We start from the raw sequence: 15,692 nt of genomic DNA, 5'->3' as shown, positions 1-15,692 counted from the left end.
AGTCGGGATGTCCATAACTGACGCTGCTCTTGATTGACAATTGCTGCAAGTGATAACAACTGACATGCGGTTTGTTGTGGATTGATAAGGACTGTTTTAGCATTCCTTAGTTAAGATGAGTTGTATTCCTTAGTTAAGATGAGTTGTTATCTACAGGTCAGGCAATTAGACAAATTGGAAAAATGACAGTAGAGTGATGCTACACCACTTATGATAATGATATTGTTGTGTTTGTCAAAGGAGGAGCCTACAAGTTTGAGGTACAGTGCACAAGAATAAGGCTCCAAAAGTTGCTAGCTGTACTGCCACAATTTCTGTCCAACATTCTGTATAACCCTGTTGGAATATTCAAACAGTTGAATGTAGTAAGCTAACTGTTTCGGACAGTGTAACTCTGTTTGGAACTGTTGCATACTTTGTATATGCTTCGGTCTACACTCTACAGTAAGGACGAGATAACAACTGATAGGATGATTGATGGGAACAGTTTTAGCATTGGTTAACGTCGAAAGGAGTCAGGCAATTAGAAAACGTGGTCATTGCAAGACTGATAGTTCAGAATTTGTCATTATGTCATGCTTGTGAAAGAAAAAAAAATGCAGTTGGGTAGTTCATGGCTCACACAACGTGAAAAATGCTCGGGTGTGCCACTAGCTTTAGCATAGTAGCATGTTAACAACTTCTTGGTAACTGCATACTAATTGATAACTCCAAGTAAACAATTGATCTAAGACAACTAGTTTCTGATAGAACCATTGGCTATAACCTTTATTCCTAATAAGATAGCTGCGATCTGAAGCTCTTGTCCTAGTTTGCATCTGGACTGTGTCAAAAAAAAAAAAAAAAACAGAACATGCAATTTTCAAATGATATTTATGATTGTTTTTGGTAGCTCTACATCAAAATCTTCCCAGGCAAACAGCAAAAGGGCACTCGATTGCCAATTTGCCATCATAACATACACGTGACACTTGGTTTCTATACGCCTGCCGCTGGCTCTGTTGCATTTTGGCCTCTCGATACCAAAGAGATGCTTACCAATTACAAGCACCAAATGCATCTATTTGTTACCTCCAGGTGCACCTCTAGAAACAAATGGGAACATTTACCGTAGTTCCACAGGCGAAAAGCTTCTCCTGACAAATCAGGGATGGACCAAAACTTCAGTCCTTGATCACGGAGATTTTGAACTACTTGTCTTTTGCAGACTTCTTTCCCTTCTGCTTCTGTTTCTGCTTCAGTTGAGTGAGGCCGGGAGCTGTGATCTTGGCGTTCCCGACAATTGCAGCCACCAGTTCAGGATCTGTGCATGCCTTCATCAGCTCCTTCTCACGATTGGTGGCATCAGGTATGTGCAGAAACAAACTCATAGCGGTTTTGGCAGCTGAAATCAACATACTTGGACATCAGAATTACTTGATACCAAAAAGGAAAGAAAAAAAGCAAAGCTGATAGACTTTTAAGTCCCATTACTTCCAGAACCAGAGAAAAATATACCTTTTCCTTTCTTAGCTGTGCCTGGGGTAATCTTTACACGATATTTGTAGGTTTGCAATGCGTTGTAAGGGGCACACACAGGTACAGCATATAGCAAAATATCACTTGGTAGCGGGTTTCCAGTTAAGTAATCCAAATCAATCAACTTTTCTTTTTCTTCATCACCAAGCTCCTGAATGTCATCTTCGTCCATGGCACTGTTACCACCAGCAGGAGCAGCACTGATACCCATACCATCTCTGCTTCTACCAATGCTGACATCATTTGGATCCATCTCAGACGTACTTTCTGGGCAATCACGAGAAAGATGTCCAGACTTTTTGCATTTATAACATATTTTTAATGAGTCATCTTCACCTGCAAGGGTTAAAGGTATGAAAGGTTTGAACAGCCAAATATGGAAAATGATACTCGGCACCATCATTTACATAACCATATAAGCAAACTAATAATATACTATCTCAATTATAAACAAGATAACTCTGAGACAGATTAATCAAAACATCATTCAGACAAAGCTGCTATTGCACAGAGTAGACAGAACAAAAAGTCCTAATCATTATCCAGGCAAGTAAAGCAGCCATCATAAGTAAAATCCTATAAATAAGAGAAAAATGTGAAGGTACCAGTTGATGGTTTCGATTGTTTTGCAGTGGTTCCATTTTCATCTTGTGTAGATTTGTCCTTCCGCAAAGCTTTTCCAGAGGACTAAAATGGTAGGGGTGAGGAGAATTGCTATAAATTACGGTACAAAAAAAGGGCTAATACATTGGAAACAAAACAAAGGATAAATGATGTTATTACCGCAAGTAATGCCATTCGAATTTCCCTTTCTTCTTCATCCTGCTCTGCGTACTTCTCTTTAATCTTCTTAAGCTTGCCCTTCTGTCCGCGACTTACTTTAGGATTAGCAGCGTATGTGTTTCCCTTGCCCTTTTCTTGTTTCAAATTACCTGGCTGACTTACTTTAGGACTAGCAGCATTTTCGTTTGCCTTGCCTTTTTCTTGTTGTGAAGAACCTGGCGTTTCAACAGCTTCACCATTTTGGTAATTAGTAGCAGCTTCACCAGTAAATTGGCCCTTCTTCAATTTTCTTCTCTCTGCTTTCGATATGTATGGTTTCTCTCTTACTGCTGCCTTTTTCATTTCAAAATCATCATTGTCTTCAGCTAAACTTGAAGGGCTGCTGCTGAGCAAAGAGCTTTTACCTGACACCTTGGCAGGGCCAAGGCCAAGAGTCCTATCTAGCAGATCATCAAGTTGAGATGAAACAGAAAAATCGATTGTTTCTTCCTTAGAAGTGGAATTCCCATTATCTAAGTTTTCCTCAGCTTGGGTTTCAACAAGTGGTTCAGGTGAGTTGGCAGTACCAATATTAGTAGACAGATCAGAAAGACCAAGATCATTACTTTGGTGAATGTTTGCATTTTCCCTCCTTGATTCATCTTCCTGTGTGTCCTTGTTTGTACCCTTTTCACTAGCAATTTCTTCATCAGATTCAGGGTTACTTTGCTTCTTGCGAGACTCTGCTTCAAGTTCTTGGAGTGCCTCATCTTCACCCCTGACCCTCCTTTCATTCAAATGAGCTGCCAAGGAGCTCTCATCCAAACGGAAGAGGATACCAAAGCCCATAACAAGAGGATGAGGTGGGAGGAAATTTTTCTTGCCACGGATCATAAAACTGCCAACAGTAAGGTACTCGCCAGTGGGAGCTGTCTTGCTAACTTGTTGTGGATACACCCACCAAGCACTTGTAACAATTTTTGAATCCCATGCTTTGCTGTGGCAAACCTGCAGCAGAAGCCCAAGATCAAAATGTTTAATTCATATGAGCACTCAATTTTTTAAATCATTGTCGTAAAATGTTTAGAGATAATCTTGAACTCACGGTGAAGCATCCTGCTTGGTTTAGTGTTAAGGGTGGTATTGGAGTGTCAGGTTTGTGGTTCCTGATGATAGTACTGGAAGCTCCATGTAACTCGGCATGCACATACCTTTTCAAGATGCAAAACAAACCAGCAGCTTCTATGAGAAATTCAAGGAACAAAACAAACATAAGACAGCACTACAAAACTTACGAGGAATTACAGAGGAAGTTCGTTTTTCTATTATCAATTACAAAATACCACAAATTGAGAAAAAACTGCATCGGCATTGTTTCTAGTTTACAATAGGTATAATGGTACTTACAGATCTCCTTTAGACATATAGCGCTTGACAATCAACTCGTTTTGTTGAGCATCTCGGCCACTGATTATCAGGTAGTTTTCACTGCTGATGAACCAATTGAATTTCTCAAACCAGTGAACTTTGCGCATATGAGTTATTGCAGCTACAGTTTTTTCCTACAAGTGTCCAGATATGAACGTTATGTTTACAACTAACAGTAACAAGATACTAATAAATTAGGTCAATCTCAAAAGTCGAAAATATAACAATGAACAAATGATAACCACCTTCTAAACAAAGCAAAACAAAATAGTTTTCGAGGACAGGCAAGACTTTTCATTTATTCATCGAAGTTTCTTATGAATTATGCCTCTGTGCTATCAAAGAAGAAAATCATATGAATACTGCAGTTGTTTTTTTAAAAGAAACATATAGGACGATGTTTGATTGTGCAGGGCTGATTACAAACTCCCAAAGAAACCTAGAACTTAACTAACAAGAACCATATGTCAGCAACCATTTTTTGCTTCGTAATACAAGTGTACAGTGATAAGGTACCTGAGCAAGCTGAAGACGGGTCTTCTTCTCAGCTGCTTTGAATGCTTTCTCATGAGCTGTGATAGTCTTCTCTTGTTTACTTTCCTGTTTCTTCTTCATTTCATACCACCGCCTGGCGTTTGCATGTGCAGAAAGTGATATGTCAACCTCTACCTGAAAGAACAAAAAAAGGAAGTGTCACATTGATAAATAAACAGCATGAAGATATTGATATTGCATTGTAAGTTAAAGAAGAGACTCAACTACAATATAGGTATAACTTGTAAACAAGATCAAAATGCATCATCAGTTTGAGAGGCATCATAAAATAATGACAAGTGGTACTTTAATACAATGGAGTTAATGTCAGTGGGTGACACTACATCAGGTAAAAGCAATCTACATTGCTGCTTGAAGATACAAAGGTAAGAAGTTTTGATTCATTTCAAAGAGGGCAGATAGCCAGATACAGAAATGAAGTAATCCCAACATATATAGTATGTACAACAAATGAAAAATCAAAGAGTCCATGACCCCAAATAAAATGCAACTCATTCCAGGAACATTAGGTCCAACAAACATTACAATAAAAAAATGGCAACATGATTCAGTAATTTCAACAAATAGCGTATCTTTCCATGCTACAGACAACATTCATGGATGCAAACTAGGTGTTTGTGCTACATACCTTTTCCACAGGCGCAGTTTTCTCATCTTCGTCCATGTCATCAAGATTATTGCTTAAGAGTAGAGTAATGCAATTCCTTTCAAAATTCAGCGTATCGATAAGACCTGCTACTGGGTTTCCAGCCTTTCTCTCCTCTTTGATCATGCGAGTAAGAGCTTCCCAACTCATTTCATTTGCAAGGGAAACACGGACAGCTAAAATTGCTGCATCTACATCCTCTAAATTATACTCAATTAGTTCTGCCATTTTGATGCATTGGTTCACTTCCTTCCTCAATGTATGTACACGGTTCTCCTGCATGGCAGAACAGAGGAATGGACTATTAAGGTCTCTTAATATATGCGGACGATTAAATAAGAAATAATAATAACCTTCCAACGGGAACAAAACTACGACAAATGGAATTGTAAGTTTGCATTAGAAGTGAGGTGGGGGTACCTGATCCAATTTAATTTTATTCAGCCTCTGAGCCGCCGATTCCTCTTTTGCTTTCTGCTGTTGATTCACCCTTTGACTTTCTATTTTGCTGTAGAACTCGTCTAGTGCAGCATCAAATGTCTCAAATCCATTATATTCCCTTGACTTAAATTGATTCAGAAGAATAGGGCCATATTCATCATATATCTGCATACAGGAACAACAAGACAGTAATATCTTGACTTAGTAAGTTAGCATTGATCATATGGTAATGTGCCAGTGTCTTGTGCACGAAACAAATAAACAAATCTGCACATTCACTTCCACAACAGTACTAAAAGAAGCAATGACCAAAGGGACCTTCTGATTAGTAGTAGAAGACCCTTCTGAGGGTGTGAGGTTCTTCCTTGCCACCATTTTATTCTGCATAAGAATATAACCCTCAGGAATCCTTTGACCAGATATAATATCTATGAGCCAGTCCTCAAATCTTGTAATAGATTCCACTAGCGCCTGAATAGTACTGTCATCAATAGTGCTCTCTGGATCTTTCCCAACTTTTGTAGTTGGAGCCAACCCAGCATCCAATATGATATGCTCTGCTAGTGCAGGGCCATAAGCCAATGCCTCCCCCAAAATTGTCTTCAGAGTAGCTTTACTTGATTGAGCACCATTATTTACTTTTGAATTTAAACCAGACTGCTTAGTTTTTGCAGCAGACTTCTTTTCTTTTCGACTCAATGGTTTTTCAGATATGTCAGTAACAGACACTCCATCGTTGGCGGATTCAGAAGGTTCCTGAGTATCAGCTGACCCAGATGTAATTTCTGAAGGTTCTTTATCATCAACATTATGAGACATTGTCAGTGTGTCCTTTAACTTTGCAAAGTCAGTCCTTTCAAAAACACGGCAAGCTTCTACCGGGTAGCGGTGACGTGACATGATAGCCAATCCTTTGTTGTCATCTCTGTGATTCGTACAATAGAAAATAAATACAATAAACATAGTATAAGAAACAAAAGTAAAGAGGATCCTGGATTGCATGCTGTAAGGAATCATTAATATTTTCTTTAGTCCTTACCGCTGCAGCAGAGCAAGAAATAGTACCTACTACATACAGCGGATTAAATTAGTACCGCGCAAATCAGAAAATAACCTGTGAGAGCGGAGTAGTGTCATCACTGTGTATTCTGAATCCGTGAGAAGGATGTTTCCTTGTGCATATAACTCCAGAATTATAAAATGTGCATTACTACCAAGTCCAAATTGGAAAAGGATAATCTGCACAATTGAAACAAGGACATCACTAAATGGCCCAACCAACAACAATATAAACCTGCTGACTTGAAATGTTATCTGAGAGGAAGAGAAACTAGAACAATACCCTGTCATATCCAAGCATACGGACATCTTCAAGTCTCTTGTTACGAATGTGCTTTCGTAGTTTCAGAGTGAAACCCGAAGGTGTGGTGCTCTTATCGCTGCAGAAATGTATAACCGTTGTGGTCTAGACATTAATGTTCTGGAACAAGATAAATCAACGACATTGGGCAGCATCTCACCGGACATATTGGGTGGTGTGAAACCTGACACCACTCTCCATGAGCAATAAAACCTTCTCGCTTTCCCCTGACTCCGTAATTCCACTGCTGTTCATCAACTTGAAAAGATATGTCTGTTCAGGTGCAGAAAGGTTTGTCAGATAAAACATCATGTTGTGTGAGTACCATATAGCAAAACTGTACACAATTATGCAGAGAATGCTGCCGCTTAATGTAATCTACTCAAGGTGATGATTCCTGGATTTTTTTTTTCACGTACAAAGAATTGGCAGCTAAGCCTCCGCAAAAGCCACACGAATGTAAAGAACCAGCCAGTTGTCCAGTCCTCTCAAAATAATACAGAAGAAAAATAATCTTGTATTCCACCCACCAAACTGCGCCTTAAACATATGCTGACAGCATCAGCTCGCAGAGAAATCTATCAAGTATGTCAAATTTTTCGAGTTGGGGGAGACACCGGCGATATCAACCACTGAGAAATAACACCAGGCAAACACAGGGGCAATCTCACAGCACCCGGAATCACCTTCACACGGTGCACTAGAAAGAGCTATGCCCTAGGCCACGCTAAACTGTCCTAAATCTAGCCCCGTGCCACCACCACCGCTCGCGCAAACTACACACTGGCTTCCGGTACCAACCCGAGAACGTCCAAACCCAGTACAGAGCTGCGCCGCCGCCAATCCTCTACCGATTACGGTCGCAGACAGGGAGAAACAGCCTCGCACGCGATCGGCGTGGGTCCAGCAACCAACCCGCTCCCCCGGCGGGCGGCTAGGGTAGGATCCGCCGCGGCGGCTCGAGCGACCGCAAGAGCAAGGGAGAGAGAAGGAAGGATAGGGGACGCCCCGGTGGGTGGCGGAGGAGGGAGGGGAGGGAACGGGACGGGACTCGACCTTGGGCGTGATGTCGTAGACGTTGGCGAGGCGCATGCCGATGAGGCGGCGGAGGCACTTGACCTCCGCCGCCACGTCCGCCGTCGTCATCCGAGCCTTCACCATCTCCGCCGCCGCTTCCTTCCTCCCGGGGTTTCCTCTCTCTCTCTCTCTCTCTCTCTCTCTCCGGCCTCGCTAAGTCGGTCGGGTTCGGCCGGCTCGGCTCGCGAAGGCCGCCGCCGCCGCGGGGGATGAGATGAGATGGACCGCAGATTTGCGTCACTCATCTACGGCGGCCCGTTTTCTATTTGGGCTGGGCCTCCGCGGGGATGTCTCAAATGGGCTCATCCGCAAAACATCCTTTAGAGAAATGGCCCGAGCGTTTCCAGCCCAATTTTATGGGAAATCCCGGCCCAATGTGCTCTATAGGTGCAAGCGTGATGCGAATGGATTAAAACAAACCAGGGATTAAAATTTCACCGAAATTTTATGAATTTCTGAGGAGAACAAAATATCTAATTTCATAATTTCCTTTCATTGGAATATGTGACTCACAAAGCAGAGGGAAAAAATGGCAGAAATTTCGTGAATTTTAGGCGAAACGAAAAAAATTATAAACGAAATTGAAATCTCGGAACAAACCCAAAGATGTTTGCAAACATTTATACGCTCCCAGTGACCAAAAATCTGAATGAAATTTCTGCAAAACTTCAGGTCCCTGCAAAAAAAAGTCTACAAAATTTCACGAATTTAGGGGAACACCACCAAAATCTACATAATTTTGGGTGTGCTAAGAGGGTGCCTGAGTATGTTTACGGTCTAAATTTAAGGACGATTCCTCAACATGCTGTCTGGCAGTAAATATCTGACATTTGAGATTAAAAAAATAAGCATCAGCTCTTTTGCTGTTACATGACACATCATGCCAAGTACTGAACAAATTACATAAGATCTTATGTAGAAATGCGAGGAAGAAAAGATTCAGCATGATACTTTTCTGAAGGGGAGAAAAAGGCAGTCTGTTTATTGCTCTTTGCAGGCAGAAACTGCTGGATGTAACACTTGCAGTCACACAAATCCTCATGCACTTCAATCAGAACCAAGAGCTGGTGATTATTTCGAACAAGGTAGCTTCAGGTGATCGTTTCAGACAGAGCACGGTCTGTTCCGAAGAAAGCAGCTGGAATCTCGAATAGTAGTAAACGGGAGCGGAAAGAGCCACGAACTAGTGTAGGGGCAACAACTTGTTGATGGAATCTCGAATAGTTCTAGTAGTGTGTTGGTCGTCATGGTTCTTCAACCGTGGTGAAGCTTGGGGTCACTTATCGCTGCTTCTATTCTCCTCTCTCGAGCTTGCCGAGCTTGTACAATGGTGGTCCTCCGCACCTTCCAGCTCGTGCCAACTCGAAGCTTCGGTTTGTGTTCTTCACTTGTTTGCGTTGTGTGGTTAGAAACAAGGTTTACTCGGTTTTTATTGAAAGCAAATATAAAATCATACAACCACAGAGTTGACAATAGAAAGAAAAACACAAAGCTAGGAAGATCAACTTACACAAATTCACCATAAACAGAGAACCAAAAAAGATGTAATAGCTAGACACAGAAAAAGCACAACCATACTACAACAAACACTAACATTAAGATAGTATCAAAGACGATGCTTAAAGTTCCACCACATCAGACATCCGCATCTGATTCATTTTGAAGGTCGAAGTCCACTGAAGAACCTTGGACAGAGCTGCCTCTAAAATCTTCCTATCTTCTATTTTAAGAAGAATCTTCCATTTCTGCAAATACCAAATCCCAGAAAAAATCACATCAATGAAAAGCGTACGGAATTTCTTTTCTATCGCCATTTTATTGCAAGCTCTCCAAACCGTCCATATTAAACCTGCAAAAAAGAATACACCTAATTTTTGCAAGCCTTTAAAATTTGAACCAAGCCAATTAGACAAAGATCTTCTATAGACTTGGGTTGGTTCCTCCAGCCAAAACACTCCATGAGACAACACCAAGCAAAACGAGCTAAGGTGTAGGTAACACAGGAACCAGGGGTCCCCGAGTCCCGAGGCCAGATCAGCAGTTTGCCACGTGGCGCCCTCCCACGGGGTACAAGAAGACTAAGTCCCGGGAGTGGGCGCTCGGGGCCATGAACAGTGGTCCCCGAGTACCCGAGTTCCCCGATGACCCGAGAAGTCCGAGTGCTGGGAAGAGAGTGCTCGAGACCGTGAGCAGTGGCCCCCGAGCACTCAAGTCCCCCGACGACCAGAAAAGCCAAGTACCGGGAAGGGTGTGCTCGGGGCTGCGAACAGTCGCCCCCCGAGCACCCGAGTACCCTGAGGACCCAAGGAAGTTAGTTCCGGGAGAGAGTGCTCGGGGTCGCGAATAGCGACCCCCGAGCACTCGGTTCCCCGAGGACTCGAACAGTCAATTCCGGGAGAGAGTGCTCGGGACCGTGAACAGTGGCCCCCGAGCACTCGGTTCCCCGAGGACCAAGAAAGGGTATATCCGGGAGAGAGTGCTCGAGGCTATGAACAGTGACCCCCGAGCACTCGGTTCCCCGACGGCCTCAGAAGTTCTTCGTCGGTGGCCCCCACAGAGGTCCAGCGGTGAGATATCAACCAGTGAAAAGCCCGATGCCGCATTTAAGAGGGCGCATGGCCTGTCACTTCCAACTGCTCCTGCCACGCTCGGTGTCAGTCCCTGCCACGGTCTGGCAGGGAGGCGTGGGGACATTTAATGCACGGGTCCCATCCCGCGACATCCGGTGCGCCTCGGGATAGCATCGCGAGGCCCAAGGCACCCTGCCTGCCGCCCTGCTGTGTCAGGCGTACAAGACTGAGCGGGCACGCTGGGCCGTTCAGTGGCTGCCCGGTGGGCCCTCTCCGCGGCGCCCGTTGCAGAACGACATCATGACGAATGAGACCGGACGGGGGCGCGTATTCAACCCTCCCCGCCACTTCACGCAGCAGCCCATGATGGTTGCTTTCCATTTATGGCGTCTCGAAACTCGTACCCCCCCCCCTTTCTAGGCACGCTACCGCCGGCGAGTATTTAAGAAAGGGTCGGTAGATACAGAAAAAGGACTCTCGGACAAGGTGGAAGCCGAGGAAGAAGACAGGTCCAGTACAAGCACAGAAGCGGAGATCACCGAAGAACAAGGAGCTTGAAGCTCTAGGATAGACAAATATTCTTGTAACCAGCAACATCTCTGAGAGACATTCCCAGAGCATTTATAGCATACACACAGGAGTAGGGTATTACGCTCAGTGCGGCCCGAACCTGTCTAAAAATCCCTCCTGTGCATTGCATTCTGCATTCGATCCTTCCATCCCACCTGCATTGCATTTACGTCCATTTATTTCACCCGCAAAACAGATTCAGAATCATCCCCCAGGCCGAATCTCAAAGGGGTCCCTCCGGATCCCTGCTAGAGGAGTTCACCCTCCGACATAAGGCCATCTCCAGCAGATACTCTAAAATTTCATCCCATATACTACTATTACAACATCCACTAATACTATTACAGTATCCCCTATTTTTTCATCTCTAGCAGCTACCCTATTTTCTACCTTCTATTACTCTCCTCCTCCCCTCGGACCCACGTGCATACTCTATAAACAGTGTAGCGAAACCTGTAAACAGTATTGCAGAATCCTTAACTTTCGAGTATGCCTGCACCCACCGGCATCCCTGTAGCGCAGGATAGAGTACCGGTTGGAGCTTCAAACAGTATTGCGGAATCGGCAAAAGCACCAGCTTTTGGGCGGAACAGTAATGCGGGCTAGATTTGCAGGAACTGCTGGAGATGCCCTAAGAGACACTTGAAAAGAATATGATCAGTTGTTTCCAAATAGCTGACATGAAAAACTCCCATTTTATAGTTTAGCATATTAGTAATTTTTTTCTTTGCCTTCTTGATCATACCCCAAAACAAACACTTCATTTTTGTGAAAGTTAATCTTAAATCCTGATAATCACTCAAAACATTATAGGATCACCTTCAGGTTTAGAATGGACTGATCACTTCCATCAATCATAATAACAGTATCATCAGCATATTGAATATGAGACACCCCCTTAGTATTAAGTGGTCCATCACCCTCTTATTCTTAAGTGGTCCACCACCCCCTTGGTATTGTTTGTGTTGTGTGGTTTGTGCATGTTAGTGTTGGTTGCATCTTTCATGTCGGAGCTTAGTGTAGCAGCAAGTGAGACAGCGGCTCCGGCCCAGAGCGAAGAGCAAATTCAATATGCTAAAAAAGAAGGATGATATGAAGCTATTTTGGAATCTATACTAAAAAAGAAGGATGATATGAAGCTGACACTAATGATGGCCATTTGGATGTGGTGGAGTGAAAGAAACAAGATCAGAGAGGGTGAAAAGAGAAGAGGAGTTGCTGCCATGGCTCATGCAGTTCAATTATACACATTTGAGGTACAAAAAGTATTTGGAAGGGAGAGAGCTAAGAAAGTCAACACGACAAAGCTTAAGTATTGAACTAAACCGGGAGAGGGCATGCTAAAATTGAATTGTGATGCTTCTTTTTGTCCACAGTCATCGTTAAGGGGATGGGGTTTCATTATTCGTGATTCAGATGGTGATGTGGTTATTGCTGCTCGAGGAAAACTTGATTACCTGATCGACCCCTTTCAAGCTGAAGTTATTGCGTGCTTACAAGGAGTGCATAATGCTATCGATCTTAGTATTGGGCATATATTGATTGAAACTAATGCTATATGTGTTAAGCAGGCGATCACATCTACGAACTTCCATCTTCATCCTATGCGAGGCCTGATAGTTGAACTGAAAGGAATTGAGCCTAGTTCAGTTAGTGAGAGGTGTGGGTGTATACCTTCACCACCTAGATTCAAGTTCTCTTCAACTCGAATTTGGATGTCTAGTTCCTCTTAGGTCGGTCGAGTTTTTTTTTTATAGTTGAACTGAATAATTTTCTATTATCAAACTTCATTTCGTTTTTAGTGACTCATGTATCAAGGGATTGCAACCGAATTGCGCATGCTCTTGCAGCGCTTGGGTCCTTTTGTCACATGGAGGATGTTCCTATATTGGGCACCCTTCTGTTATGTATTCTAAACTTGGTTGACTGCGATTCTGTGGCGTCTGGTTAATGGAACTATTTGTTCCTCTAAAAAAAATCACATAGCTTTTGATAATTTTTCTTGCGATGGGAAATAATAGTTATATTACAAAGCTGCATTTTGGTTGGTTGGTATTTTACAGAAGGTGAATTATTCAATGCCCACTAATGCTAATTGGTATTGTTCTTAGTTTTTTCTGACCAAGTTTACATAATCTTCTAAAAGTTAGAGAAACAGAATTATAGAAATAAGCATTGTACAAAATAAGAGAAAGAGGGGGGGGGGATTGAAAACATTGCAAAATTCTTCTTTGCTGAACTCAGGAAGACAAACCACGAAATTAAAGCATTCCTATACACATGGGATATTTTGGTGGCCACAGAGAATAACCATAAAAAATGAACTCAATAAAGTTCATATATTGGCATTATCTTCATGTACCTCCATTTTATTACAAATGTCACTGTTGATTTACTATTGAAACTTTGATCGCTAATATTTTACCGACGCTCACGGGATGGACTTCCGGGGAATGGGATGCTCCAGTTTTGTGACTAGTTTGAACAAAAGACAGTGTATATAAGAGTCTATCTGTTGTGGATTGGCAGGGGCGGATTTCAGACTGGGGCAACTGGGGTCGCGGCCCTAATTTTTCCAAGTATCCACCCTTATACTATTTAGCCCATCTTGCACTACCATAGGCTGGTCCTAGTCGTGGCTCATTCGCTGGTTACATAGGCCCAAAAGTGGCCCTAGTCTTACCAGGTCGAGAGCTCCGCCATTGTGGATTGGTGAATGCTTAAGTGAACTCTTAATCTTGTTGAGCTATTTAAGCATCTATAAAATATTTGTTCCCATTGGAGGTTGGGGCTCCTGCATTGATGCTTGATGATCTAGCATTAACTCTCTCTCTCTTTAAGCAAGCGTCTGTATAAGCAACTTTGCATTGTATATGCCCTAAGAGAATGCCAAAATTTTCAGTGGTTGAACCCTTTCCCTGGGGTTCCATCTGATCATGAGCTACAAGCCTTCAGCTCCATTAAGCTAGATAACCCTCCAACTCCAAGAATTGTTAGCGCTTCACTCTTCTGGATAGAGAGTTGAACTGTGTGCAGCTTATCAAGCAAACTGATCCAATCCATATCAGGATCCTGGAGAAGCCACACACCCTGCCGACACATGAGGTATCCAAAGGTGTGGAGGTGAGGCAACGATACAGTGGAGCTCAGAAGATCACATGGTTGGGCTATGTGCATCTGAGTTATACAGAAGCTGAGAGTGAACTCTTATGTACTTGTATCAGCTTGATGTAACAATAAGAGTCAATAAATCTTCTTTTATATAAAAAGAAGGAGATCACATGGTCAGGGAAGAACATGATGCATCCTTCAGCTCCTCTAACACTTCTTGCACATAATATCAGGTTAAGACCCCTCAGTAGTTCAACATGTTCTGTACCCTCACACATGCTGACATGATTTGAAATTTAGAGATGAAGACTAACATAGGTGAATCACCAAATAATAGTAAGACATAATCCTCACAACTACTGCTATAGCCAAGCTCTCACAATGCATAGGTGCAGAGACCATAACAATAAGCAAACAAAAGCCTCAGTTTTCTCTACGCTATTAACACAGGTCATCACAGCCCAACGAGGAATATAAGCTCACACACATGTATGCAAACAATAGGTTCATGTTAAAGAGTTATGGAATCGACCGTCAAGAGGACAGAATCATGTGCAAAAGTGGACAAACAAAATGAGCTAACTAAGGTGGCACTTAATAGGTTGGGCCGCACATACTAGTGAGATGTATAAGCAACAAAAGAAAGATCTTCCATAAATTATAAATGAACTCGACAAACTGTCGGAGCTTCATTGTCCAACAGAAAATGAAATCAACTGCAAGAATCAATCCAACGAACAGTTGGTCAAACTGCTCCGAGAAGAGGAGAAAAAGTGATACCAACGTGCGAAAGTTAATAATATCCTCCAAGGAGATAACAATACACACTATTTCCACTTGATTGCAAATGGCAAACATGGGAAACAACACATCTTCAATCTTGAACAAGACGAAGAAAAAATTGAAGGCGATGTCCAGTTAAAAGAATATATAACAAAATATTATAATGAGTTATTCGGACCACATATAGATAGTCATTTCTCCATGATGAAGTCACGTTCAGATGACATCGCTTAGGTGACAGACGTCGAGAGTGACATCCTTATAGCCCCTTTCATTGAAAAGGAGGTTCAGGACACAATATTCCAAATGGAACGTAACAAATCACCAAGTCTTGATGGCTTCCCAACAAAGTTCTACCCGACCTTCTAGGACATAATCAAGGAAGACATGATGAAAATGTTCTATGTGGCATATTCAAAAGGCTTGACTACTTTCGCTCCAGATTCTACTGGAAAAGTGATAGTCAGAAAAAGAAGTACCGATTGGCAAAATGGAAAGTCCTTTTGTAAACCCAAAAATATGGGTGGACTAGGGATCCAAGACCCCGACATCCAAAATACCTCCCTCCTCTGCAAATGACTATATAAATTATTGATCGAAGATGGAATCCGACAAGAGCTTCTATGTAACAAATACATTGGGACAAAATCACTTTCACAAGTCGAGGGCAAACCAAGTGATTCACACTTCTAGGCCGAACTAATGAAAGTAAAACATGTTCTGTTCCGTTGTGGTACCTTTAACATAAAAGAAGGCACTGGAATCAGAATTTGGGAGGATGCTTGGCTAGGCAATTCATCTCTAAAAGACCAATACCCTATCCTGTATAACATAGCACGAAACAAGCAAGACTCAGTCACTACGACACTGC

The 15,692-nt window shown here is 42.5% G+C and overlaps 1 protein-coding gene across 2 annotated transcripts; it reads right to left on the bottom strand.

Annotated features, from left to right (window-relative positions):
- Positions 1–849: 849 nt before the first annotated feature.
- LOC133904677 (uncharacterized) lies at positions 850–7,968 on the bottom strand. 2 transcript variants are annotated; one of them, XM_062346150.1, is made up of 15 exons: positions 7,767–7,968; positions 6,871–6,983; positions 6,693–6,789; positions 6,465–6,589; positions 5,669–6,275; positions 5,330–5,515; positions 4,892–5,185; positions 4,225–4,377; positions 3,688–3,842; positions 3,386–3,491; positions 2,302–3,288; positions 2,124–2,205; positions 1,734–1,854; positions 1,498–1,703; positions 850–1,384 (listed from the first exon to the last, which is right to left on the bottom strand). In XM_062346150.1, the coding sequence occupies exons 1-15, from the start codon at positions 7,869–7,871 to the stop codon at positions 1,191–1,193; spliced, it is 3,531 nt and encodes a 1,176-aa protein (XP_062202134.1). In that variant the 5' UTR covers positions 7,872–7,968; the 3' UTR covers positions 850–1,190. The 2 variants fall into 2 exon arrangements, with proteins under 2 accessions (XP_062202134.1, XP_062202133.1); XM_062346149.1 differs by having other exon boundaries at positions 1,498–1,854; positions 7,767–7,967.
- Positions 7,969–15,692: the final 7,724 nt, after the last annotated feature.

Source organism: Phragmites australis, chromosome 22 (genome assembly GCF_958298935.1).
Source record: "Phragmites australis chromosome 22, lpPhrAust1.1, whole genome shotgun sequence".
Lineage (NCBI taxonomy): Eukaryota > Viridiplantae > Streptophyta > Magnoliopsida > Poales > Poaceae > Phragmites > Phragmites australis.
This window is presented reverse-complemented; position numbering and strand designations above follow the sequence as displayed.